The 12,861-nt window shown below is 36.5% G+C and overlaps 1 protein-coding gene and 1 long non-coding RNA gene across 2 annotated transcripts; both read right to left on the bottom strand.

Moving 5' to 3' along the window:
• Positions 1-1,694: 1,694 nt before the first annotated feature.
• LOC140780423 (nuclear transcription factor Y subunit C-6-like) lies at positions 1,695-2,803 on the bottom strand. The gene is made up of 2 exons (XM_073125976.1): positions 2,616-2,803; positions 1,695-2,517 (listed from the first exon to the last, which is right to left on the bottom strand). Exon 2 carries the CDS (start codon positions 2,495-2,497, stop codon positions 1,970-1,972), a length of 528 nt encoding a protein of 175 aa, XP_072982077.1. The 5' UTR covers positions 2,498-2,517; positions 2,616-2,803; the 3' UTR covers positions 1,695-1,969.
• A 6,212-nt stretch (positions 2,804-9,015) lies between these two features.
• On the bottom strand, positions 9,016-10,412 carry LOC140780539 (uncharacterized). Its single transcript, XR_012107529.1, has 2 exons — positions 10,015-10,412; positions 9,016-9,809 (listed from the first exon to the last, which is right to left on the bottom strand). It is a non-coding gene; the product is annotated as an uncharacterized lncRNA (long non-coding RNA).
• Positions 10,413-12,861: the final 2,449 nt, after the last annotated feature.

Here is a 12,861-nt window from a genome sequence, read left to right as displayed (position 1 = left end):
TTCCTCTAGCAATGCAGAAAAGATGAGAAATACAAGAAAGTTCAGATTAAATACAATATAGTGTGAGTATACGAAGTATTTTAAGTCTATAGTTATAAAAAAATATATTATAATTTCAAATAAATATATCATAATACTACTTTACATCTTATGTTTATATAAAACATCACCAATTCTTAAAAAGTAATTGCCTATTTTCTAATATTTTAAAATTAACTTTATATCACATCAAATATAATTATTATTTTTTATATTAGTATTCAATCTCAATGTAAAAGTGTACGGAGCCTTAATTGTCAGGAAAGTTTCAGTAGCAAAGAACTTTAGGCAATTATTCTTAATTTGAAGAAGATACACTGTCCTTGAGTCGATGCAGCATTAGTACTTGGAGAGTAACAACTTCATATGGTAGAAGTCATTATCTGATGAATTGAACAAAGATAAATTTACATTACTTTGGTATCAGCAAACATCAATCAAAAGATAACAAAGAGGGGTATCATGAAACAAAATTGTTGCATTCAAATAAGCTGTGGTATGACAAGATTCTCTTTGACCATAAAAGGTAAATGGGAATAAGTCTCAACTATTGGGTGGTGGACTACATAGAATGATAGAAACAATAGATGATTGAAAAGCAGAGGATGAAACTGCTACGAAAAAAAGGAAAGAAAAGAATGCCAGAACTTTTTGCCATATAACTGTGGCAGCTAGAAGAATGTATAAGAATATGAGTAGTAATTGACAAGGTTATCTATTATCCAAAGATGGAGGTAAATATCTCAGTAATTAATGCAAATTAGCTGTAGTAAACTTGAAGAAGAAAAAAGGAAGGAGACCAGCATCAAGAGATAAAATATATATGGCAAAATGCATAATTTAACAGAAAGCAAGCTATATCTAAAGCCACATAAGAACTAGTAGAGCACCATCAACAATCACTTTCTTTTGGCATCATCTATTTAAAACACATAACACCAACAAATTCGTTCAGAATTTTGCAAAGATGCTGTATGTCTGATATGCCTATTATTTATGCTCCGAGGTGTGGAGTTCAAAAGAATCATTTCAACCAGAATAACAAAGGTCCTTGTTAAAGAGAGAATTTGTCTATGTACAAGTGCATTAATGCAGGTTGTAGAAACAAAACGTTTAAACATTTTATAGGGGTCTTCATGGCCAATTGGTCATCCATAGCTATGTGCCAGATCTTTTAACTTCTGATGATGATTCAAAGATTTTTAGCTTAAAAGAAACATTTCAACCAAGAATAGAAAGAGCACATCTACCTTTCAATATAATAATTTCATTAAAGAAAACTGAAAACCTACAAAGATCTCTTAAAACCGAAAGAACCATAACCGAGATATTATCTATCAATGAATAACATACATCTGAGCATTATACTTATCATAAAAAGGGATTGCAGACAAGCTAAATCCTCCAACATTTCACTTGAGGTCAACTTTGTTTTATTTTATTTTTTTCAATGATACGAACTTTGCAGTGCCAATCAGACACAGAACGGTTAGAATTGAACACAAGTTCAACATCCAATCCCGTGTCTTAGATTAAGCATGTCCAGATCTTCATCTTGTAATCTTTCACAAGAACAAATTTCGCATTGAGATACATGATTTGATCCTTTTATAAGCAATTAACCTAGATACGCATCAACTTAAAAATAACAGCAATGGATGTAAACGCAGAGCATATACTGATAACCATGTTCAAACATGCGAAACAAGCATATACATATATGTGATATAATATTAGTTCGACATTAAATAGCCCAAGAACGGAGCAATCAACCAGTAAACTTACCCAGCCCCATTACCAGCCTACTACCTTCACTTCTAAATATCCCCAAACTAAATCTACCCATTAAAGTTAAAGAACAACCCACGGAGACAAACATCAGCACAGCAAGATATTACCTATATAACTTGGAAATCACTCACATTACCCGCTACTGCTGCACATAGTAGTAGGCAAGAGGATCGGTCGCCGGCGCCCCCATCGGACGTGGAATTCCCTCATCCTTCCCTTCCTCCCTGGGCACGATATCTACAAGAAAGTCAAAAACATCGGTGCGGGTGATGGCAGCGGCGATGTCATTCTTCTGCAAAGTCCTGCGCTTGTTCTCCTCGGCGTGCGCCCACCCCCGATGCGTAAGCTCGAGTATGAACATCTCGCAGGCCCGGGCGAAGACCACGGGGGCCTCAGCGGCGATCATGCGCACGTCCTCGTCGGCCTTCATGATCTTCTTGATCCGCGCGAGCGGGAGATTGTGGTTCTTGAAATCGGTGGTCTGCTCGATTTCACGGCACTGGTCAGCCCAGAACATCTGGAGTTGCTGGTTTTGTTGCTGCTGCTGTTGCTGGTAGAGGTGGTGATACGCTTGGTAGGGAACGGCAGCGGCCGCGGCGGCGGGGTAGGCGACCGGAGTCCCGACGCCGATCACGGGAGGAAGGGAGCCCTGCGCCTTCTGATCCATGAAGATAGGGTTGGTTTCTCCTGCAGAGGAAGAAGGCCAAGATGTAAAATAAATTGGAACTTTTTCCGTTGGGGATCGAGAAATCTAGGGTTCAATGGGAGGAGGAATGAGATCTAACCTTCTTCTCCGGGGAAGGGGAAGATTGGATGGAGATCTAGGGCTCCGAGGGGGATAAAGGAGCACGCAATTGCTAATCCAAAGGAACCGGTTTGAATTTAATTGGTAGAATTCTCCTTCTTTATGATTTAGAGAGAGAGAGATCCTAATTTGCTATTGGGTGGGGGAGGTGAGACTTGAGAGGTGTTGAAATGGTGGGGTGGGGGGCAAATAAAGGGAAAATAAAAGGGAAGTCGTCCAAGCTTTAATTAGCGGGCTACGTGTCGATAAGCTGTAGCGTTAGGTTATTATACTTTTATATGCGACGTGTCAAGCTTATAACTGCCTAATAGGTGTGTTGCAACTAACCAGCTCTACATAGGAACCATTTCTATGATCAAACAGATTGTAGTTTGGGACTTTGATAGGTGGCTGAGAAGAATAGCTAAATAGTGTGATTATTTGGAGTAATATTTTGATAGCGTATAATTCTGAGTAATAATTTAATAATACACATAATTTAAAGTTTATATTAGATGATTTAATATATTAATTAAAGTTTAGTAAAATTTAAAGGATGTTTGATTATTTATTTAGCTCAAATCTAGACTTTAAGTATTTTAATGATAAAAAAGAAAAGAAAAAGAAATCTTGCATCATTTTCACACACTTTGCAAGAAAATCATAACAATAGTTTTGTATCAAATAAACAAATAATGGCATTTGTGAAGTACAGGATGATTATCCCTCCCAATAACAAAAAAATAACCAAATATAGACGACGACGACGACGACTATTCGCCGCCTCCATAATCACCGCCGCCATCATAACTGTTGTCATAACCGCCGCCATCCCGACCATCACCGACACCGTCACTGCAGATCAAGACTACCGTAGTTATGATGGCAAGCGATGCCGCAAGGATGCAAAGCAACGCTACAATCGGAGTTTGGAGGATTGGAGGCCCTCCTCCCAAAGCTGCGAGGATCCTCCTCGCCATCTTTCTCTCCTTTACTTTACTTCGCACAAAAACTAACTAACAGATGCGATCATACCATATAAATACTACAACGTTCATGTTTCAATCAATATCAAGAATATATATAGTTGACGAGATTTGTATACTAGCCCATTGGATTAACAATACTAAACCCATTGGATCGTTACCTGTTTCTAGAGAAAAATTAAACAAAAATTTCTTCGCACCTATGTGAAAATTTCACCATATATATATATATATATAAGCCAGTGACCGTATGATTATTATCATTATTATTATTATTATTTTAGATAAGTTTGGTTTGTTCTTAGCACCTTGTTTCAGCTCTAGAAATAATTATTCAAAACTGTGTGATTGCTTAAAAGGACTAAAAGTGATAAGGTAGTTTGAACACTAGAGATTAAAAAAAACTCAATTTTGCATTGGGATCCTCCTACAACGTAATAATCGACAGCTCGAATAGAATGATCATTAGTAGACAGGGAGTGGATTAGGACTAATTTTTTGTTCAAACTATTTGGCCTTATTAATTTTTTTTTTTTGGACAAGGTGATTTGTGAGGGAAAAAAAGTTCAGTGATGGTGTTTAATATTAACGATTAGATATAAATTTATTCCCATTTTTAGAGATTTCTTACTAATATAAAAACTTAGGTTAAGTTATAATTACCGATGTGATTTTGCTTAATTTCAGCTTTTCTGTGTACTTTAAAGTTAAGTAATTAACTCATGTTTTACACATTAAATGAAACAGGGAATAAAACGAGTTTCTTTCATTCGCAATTTCCTCTTCTACACTCTTCTCTTCTCTTCTCTCTTTTCTCTCCCGAGCCGCAGAAGTCCTCTTCGTGGGCAGCAAGTCACTGGAGCGCCGGCAATCAACCAAAACCCCCTCACCTCAGGTTAGCCTTCATCCCCTCTTTAGTTCAATTTGAAAATAGCCTAGTTAATCATGCGTAATTAGGATTTTATTTTCGTCTGCTTTCGCCGGAAAAATTCACTGACCGACGACCTCGGGTCGACCACCCACTAGTCCGGGAAGTTTCCCTGCTTCAACTCCTTGATGTGGGTACCCAAATTGGGTATCCATGGGGAGCGAGGGAGGCGATGCCATGTCGCCTCCCACCACCGGGTTTCTTTGGCACAGGCGGCCACCACCGGCGGTGGTGGCTTCACTCGTCAACCTCGGCTGACCCACATCTTCACTTGGAAGAGGTAGGTACCCGAGAAGAGGGCTTCGAGCCCACCTAGCACTGAGTTGAAAACTCCATGGCTGCCGGCCATGGAGTTCCTCAACTCTCACCCTCCGACCGCATAGTCGGAGGTTCTGATCACTCCTGCACCCAAGTTGACTTGGGAAGGAGTTGCTAGAGCCAGGGCTGCCGGGCGACGAGGATCACCGACAGCAACACCCCTTTCTCCTCTGTTTCTTCTTCTCTAGCAAGGAAACGAGGAGAAGGTGGGGGTTGGGCCAACCCCCTCCCCCCACTGCTCTCTCTGGGCTATGGTGTGGACTGCGCTGCAGCCAGGTCCTCAGTTTTCTCTAAGGCCTTGGTGGTCCACCCCCTTAGTTCCTAGTGGGCTGCGGTAGGCCCACAGCCCACCTCTTCACTCTGTTGGACTGGGCTCTAGAGCCTAGTCCACCATATCACCCTGCTGGACTAGGCCCTTGAGCCCAGTCCAGAACACATTAGAATCTGGTGGGCTACGGTAGGCCCGTAGCCCACCTCCTTATTCTATTGGACTGGGCTCTTAAGCCCAGTCCACTGTCTCTAGTCCAGTGGGCTGCAGGTAGGTCTGCAACCCGCTCTCTCTCTCTCTCACCTAATTTGCTGGCCCTTGAGCCCAGCCCAACCATTAACCCTAAGACTGATTTAATTATTAGTCTGTTATTTTTTTAAAATTCTGTTAGCTACATAAATTGTAATTAATTAAAATTTTCTCAACCATGTTATTAATAAAATTAGGATTTATACATAATTAAATTAGATATTTGAATTCATTAGTCTTTTCATTTATTTTCGACACTTACATTATAAACGACTGTAAATGGCCGTTATTTTTTAAATTAAGACAAATAATATTTCGGACCTAGAAAATCAAACTTAAATTCATACAACCAGATAGTTAGTCTATAAGTCCATTAATCTTATGTTTATTTTATTTATAAATTATTAGATCAATTATTGTGCGGGAAGGATCTCGAAAATCAAGAAGAGCCGACTGGTTAGGAGAGTAAGACGGATTCTAGAAATAACTCAGGCGAGTAGAATTCTATAATAGTCTATGAAAAATGAATACTTATGTTATTTCTTACCTGTAATAATTAAATGTCATTTTCTTTCTTGTGAAACTTATATGACATTTCTGCATTTAATTACATGTCAATTCTTACCTTCATTATTTATCATTTAATGCACATGTATGATAGACTCTATGCTTGTTTATAATATCTGTTATTGTGATGATTATGTTAAATAAATAATAGAGGTCATGGCATCACGTGCACGTATCACTATTAGTCAAGTCCCAGTTAGGTAGTCCCCATGTACCCACTCAACCCGGGTTAAGGGTAGAGTGTATATATATAGTATTATATTAGCGGTCCACACCTGAGGTCGGTAGCTGGTGGAGCATTCAGGTGATTACACTGTCCTAGTTTGAGACTAGACTAGTATGATATTAGAAAAGATGATTGAGAGGTAGGGATTGTAGTTCTAGCGGTACCCGAGGACGCAGGGTCAGGGCGTCTATCGAGCTGTGTGCTCTTCCATAGACAACTGGTCATATGCAGCGTCGCTAGGCATGTATGGGCGATAATACCGCTAGTTGACTAGTCCCCCTCGATTTTTATGGTGCTTTATGAGATATGTTATTGTGACTCGACGCATGTGTGGATTTCTATGAAAAATAAGCTATAATGATGAAAGTTATTAAAAGTCATAATGTACATTTTTCCTGACATGTTATGAGTTGCATTTTTATTTATCATGTAATATTCTTAGATTATTATTAGATTTTATTTGCTGGGCCCGTGCTCACTACCATTTTGGTGGAAATATTTCAGAGCTGATTATAGAGGATGCAGACAACGAAGAGTAGCAGATTCATTCCTTTATTTTTAGTATTTGTTTATTCTATTATTTCAGTTGGACTTGTATTCGTAGAGGCTTTGTTGAGGCCTGTGATATTATAATTATAGATTATTTGTTGAATTATTATGGTATTTCTTGACTTATACAGATACTTGGTGAGATTAGTTCACTAATAGGTCAAGTGGGAATCACGTGGACATTCTCCACGTGAATTTTGGAAGTAGGTGTTTCAGTTCGATTGACGAGGCAACCTTAGTTTGGTCGTTTAGCTATATGTTGTCCCAAAAAGCATTAATCCTAATAACAGTGGAAATAGTTTGATCGTATGTAGTTTTATGATAAATTATGTAGCTTTCTTCTGCTAACTTTTCCTGTTTTCAGAGAAATATGCATCCACTTCTCAGTTTGCTTTAAGTGGAAGGAAATAATATTGTCGTTATTTATTTGAGTATTTCTTTCGTAGAGTTAATTATTTATCAATTGATTTGATAAAAAATTAACAGTTAAGATCCTTAAGAGTGTAATAGGAATAAAAGATATTACTGGTTCAGTAGATAATTTTTATTTTTTAAATATATAAATTTGCACATTATTTTTTGATAATAATATTATATTAATATTTTATCGAGTAAAAATATATATATTCTTAATCGATAATAATTTATATATATCAAAATAAGGGTATTAATATCTTTTATAATTAACTTGATAAAATAATTATATTTTATCTCTTTGATTATTTTTTTATTATTACATGTATCTCTTATTTATTAGTTTAAGATTGATTTGAATTAAATTTTAACAGATGGAGATAAAAAATTCTATTTAAATTGAGTTTTATTATTAAATAAATATCTCCTATAATTAAGGTATAATTGTATTTAAAATAGAAATCTTAACAAAAAAAAAATATGTAATTAAAAATTTAGGCACACGTAATTAAATCTTTTTGACTAAAATATTATTTTTCTTACGTAATGTGGTTTTGGAACAAATACCGAAAAATCGGTACCGAGTATGAAAACTGACTATTATAGAAGTTGAATTAAGATTATAATTTTTAAAGTGGTATTGAAGTATTTGCCTATTTATAAACAAACTACACAATTATGAACAACTATGAAGTGCATAGATGAGAGGTAATTAATCAATACTTATAAAATAAATAAGAATTATTTCACTTAGATACTCTAAATTATTATTATTTTTATCCATATTTTTACCGTGTAAACTTTGAATTTTTTTTTGTTTAGTGATTTATATAATTACTATTTTTATTAGTTTAAGGGGATATATAGATATATATTTTTCTTAGTCACAAGGATGTATACGCCTAATTAAAATTTTTATAGATAATATAATAATAATAGTTCACATGGTCTAAGTGAAATTATTGCGTCTAACTTTTATGTTACCTATTCTTTTTTTTTCTGTTAATATTTATCTCTTAAATATGACTGTAATAAATATGATTATATCTTAATTATAAGAGATATCACTTGATACCCTTAGATATATTAATCGTTAAATATCTTTTTATCTTAAAAAGATAGATAGATAGATACGAAGGATATGGAAAAGAGCTTTAATTCTAGTTACAATTTTCCCACCGCAATAAGAAACGAAATAGACGTAACATGTTAGAGAGAGATTACAACAATTCTTGTTATAAAAATTCTTCTCCCACTACAACAACCAGCAAACCTTCTAGTACAATAATACTAAGAACCTCCACGGGCATAATCTAAGTGAAAATATTCTTAAAGCAATAAAACACATGTATAAGAACAACAGCTAGCTAACAACCACCACCGCCACCACAACCGCCACCGCCACCGCCACCGCAGCCACCACCACCACCATCAACCCCATGGAATCTTCTATTGTTTCCTCTACGTTTCTTGTTTGATCCATCATCACCACAGATCAAGAGCACCATGGTTAGAATAGTAAGTGATGCTACAACCAAGCAAAGCAACATGACAGTAGGACTTTGGAACATTGGATGTCCTCCTCCCAAAGCTCTCAGGATCCTCGCCATCTTCCCCAATTGCTTCCTACAAAATACTCGATCGATGCAAGTATCCCATATTTATACTGCTACTATGTCTCTGAATGCGTGCCGCAATTAAACAAAACCCTGTCTACGAAACTTTCTTAGTTGACTTTTCTCTGCTCGTGTTTGTTCATCTTTCTCTACTCATGGTTGGAATTAATTGACGTACAACATCGCGGAAACTACACATGAAGATAGATTATAGTTGACTAGTATGATCTTAGCTTGTATGACGTACGACATCGGGGAAACTGCATATGACTGCTCATGGTTGAAACAAGAGCCCATTCGATTAATTATTCTAAGCCCAAATTGGATAACTTAGAAACAAATTACAAAATATAAAGGTACGACGATCACTGGATTACAATAATTATAGTTACAATAAGAAACAAAATATAGGTAAAAACGTATTCAGGGATTGCAACAGTTATAATTACAATAATTCTTCTCCCAGTACACCAGCTACCATTCTAGTACAATAATATTAAGAACCTCCACCGCCGCCGCCGCCACCACAACCGCCGCCGCCGCCGCCACAACCGCTTCCATGGGCATGGTGGCCGCCGCCATGGGCATGGCCGCCGCCGCCATGGGCATGGTGGCCGCCGCCACCGCCATGTCCATGGCTTCCATCACCACCACCGCATCCTCCACCCCCTCCTCCATCATCGCCGCCGTAGTAGACGGCAGGGTTCGTGCGACGTTTCTTACCGGAGCCTCCGCTTGATGAACCATCGTCACCGCACCCAAATATTACCACGGACACGATCATCATTGACGTCACCACCATGCAAACCACTAATAAGCTCGCCGGAAGATGGAAAAAAGCCACATGAATTGCATCATCACCACCGCCATGGTCTCCTATAATTCTACCCATCTCGATCTCCTTCTTCTTAGCAAACAATAGCAATAGCTGATCACTAAAATTTTCCCATAGATTCGTTTGTGATCGTGGAGACAATTAATTAGAGGAGGATATTTACTGGCCGACAAAGATAATGATTGGAATAACAGGAGTCACCCATAAAGGGAGGCCTTTTCACATTGCTTGATCACGACCTTCAATAATTGAAGTAGAAAAAAAGAAGAAGAAAGTTTTATTTTTATTTTTATTTTTATTTTTATGGGTAAACATGAAAAAGATAAAATTTAGAAGAGTATATATGCATATTACTATTCCACATTAACCCCTCTGTTTATTTTTATCACAAAGAGGAAGGCTCACAAGTCCTCATACAAAACAACACTCAAGAAACACAATTACCACATAAGCCGAAGCCTCCGCTGCAATCGCTTCCGGTGCCGTCGCAGATTCCGGTGGCCCCGATGAACGACGGGCTCCTCCGACTCCGCCGACGAGATCCGGGATCTTCGACACAGATGAAGATGATCCAAGACATCACGGAGAGCCAGAGGATGATCACGCAGTATAAAGCTTCACCTCCAAACCCATCACTTGCCCAAGTTTCCATTTCCATAACCAGAGACTACTTACCTCTCTCTTTCTCTCAGTTTTCCACCAGCTTATTATTAGGAGCTTTGGTGCCCCCATTTATGGAGTGCTTGGTCTTATCCCTTTCCTTTGTAATTAATGACGTCGGTAGAGCAGGTTGGTTGGAGAAAATAGTGCGTTTGCTTAAGAGAGTTGAGAAGACTGAAGACGCTTGGTACTGTTGCCTGTTGGAATAGATAACTTACTACCGAAGGAACTCTGTTCTATTCAGTCTAGTGTGGGGTTTCCGATAGGGTGGCGGGTTCGAATCTATTCAGCTCACAATAATATAAACAGGAACACGAATATAATCTAGTTATTAAACCAATTATACTCATAGATTATTAAGTGACATAAATTATTTAAATTTACATAATTTATTTGAGTTAATAAATATATATATATATATATATATATATATATTTTAATTATAAATGAGTCATAATAAATTAATTCAGTCATAAACAGAGTGACAGTTTGAATAATAAATAAGTTAGCGAATAAGGTCATAAACGAACTAAATGAGTCTAAATAATATAGATGATATAATCCTGCCGAGTTTCTTTTGCTATCTGTTTACTGCAAAGGAACTAGGAAGACATTTGATATTGTTTGATCTCAACGTGATCTCATGCAGCACCAGCCCTCTTTTCCCTTCAATATTTTTTACATAAATTGTCAAAATATTATAATAAGCATCATAAATATTAAAATATTATAATTGCCGTTGAAATTTAAATTAACTCTTTCAGAGTTATCATTATAGTTAATTTTTGACCGTATATTTATAGCGAACAAATACATACAAATGACTAAAATTTTCTTCTTTCTTAAAATTTAATACATAAAATATTTATCACTAATTCTTTTCTTACAACAAAAATAAGGTTTTTCTTGTTTATTGATAACATTATATAGCTTTTAAACTATTTGAAATAGTTTATACAAGAGTAAAACAATATTTCATTAATTTAAGCATAGTTTTAACTGTGATCACTTAGATTTGACTGTTTAAAAGGGTTCAATAATTTCAATAGCAATTATACTTTGTGAAGAATGCAGTGGTTCTTATGATATTTTAAGAGTTCTCATTGATAATTATGTACAATTCTTTCTTTTTTCAACTAACTTTTTTGAATTCCTCAACAAGAAGGGCCCTGTCCAAACTTTGGAAGCTTTTGGACGGCAGTTCATAACTAAGCCCACTCTTTTTTGTTCCTAGACTTCAATTCATAACCACTAAAGTGGAGGTAGATAAGTATAACCATCATACTTAAATGACACTAGATAGATATTATCAGTTTTTATGCCTTATTATGACACAAAAAGAATTAGTAGTTAGAAATCCTCCGAATTCATTGTTAACCGATATGAATCTTTTCAAGAGTTTCGATCCCCAGCATGGTTTACACATTCGAAAGGAGCAGATATATAGTTCAAGAAAAATTTATTGAATCACCGCCGCCGCCGTCGTCTCCTAGATTTCTACCCATCTTAGCAAACAATAGCTGATCATGATATACATAAACTTTACTCCTTAACCCCCCTCTGTTTATTTTAATCACAAAGAGTAAGACTCGCAACTCCTCGCACAAAACACTCATGAAACACAATTACCACATAAGCCGAAGCCTCCGCTGCAATCGCTTCCGGTGCCGTCGCAGATTCCGGTGCCCCCGATGAACGACGGGCTCCTCCGTCTCTGCCCACGTGATTCGGGCTCATCGACGCAGATGAAGATGATCCAAGACATCACGGAGAGCCAGAGGATGATCACGCAGTATAAAGCTTCACCTCCAAACCCATCGCTTGCCCAAGTTTCCATTACCATAACAGAGACTTTTACACTTTCCACCTGGCTCTTTGGGACTTCGGTGCCATATTTATCGAGTGTCTTTGGTCTTATTCTTTGAAACTTACTTGGGACGTTCAAAGGCGATGACGTCAAACGTCGAGACTTTTGGCGACGACCGATGATTAAGAATAGAGATACGTTCGTTTTAGGGGGTGAGAACTGATATGGATTCGAATTTACGGATATTAAACAGATAGTAAAATTTAAAATTATATTTTAAATAAATATAAATAATTTTCGGATAGAGAATCGAATTTTAAACGAATATTAATTGAATTTAAAATAATTATAATATTTTATTTAGATATAATTAACACAAAATTATTAAGAGTTTTATAACAAATAATTTTTTTGTATGTCAAATATATAAAATTAGAGAAATTAATCTCTATAAATAATATATAATGTATTCTTAGTAACAATATTAATATTTACTATTTAAATAAGTAAACTAAAAACTGTAAATCATTTAAAAAAATATGCGGGTAAACGGATATCCGATATCTATATCCGAATCCGAAAAATATATTCGACTTCATATCCGAATTTTTTTTAAAAATTCTATCTCTATCCGAATTCGTATCCAAATCGAATAATTTTTTTTTTATCTAAATCTGATCTGAGTCGGATAGGATAGTAGCAGGTTGCGTCGGAATTTATCCTACCGGTTTTACCCCTAGTTCGTTTACTTCGACTGCGTTTAGAAAGAGGGACCCTTGTGCGCAATCCGTTCGAATCATGCGAAAAACGACAGGTTGTAAGAA

The sequence above is a fragment of the Typha latifolia genome, chromosome 1 (assembly GCF_019914945.1).
Source record: "Typha latifolia isolate L0001 chromosome 1, TyphaL0001v2, whole genome shotgun sequence".
NCBI lineage: Eukaryota > Viridiplantae > Streptophyta > Magnoliopsida > Poales > Typhaceae > Typha > Typha latifolia.
This window is presented reverse-complemented; position numbering and strand designations above follow the sequence as displayed.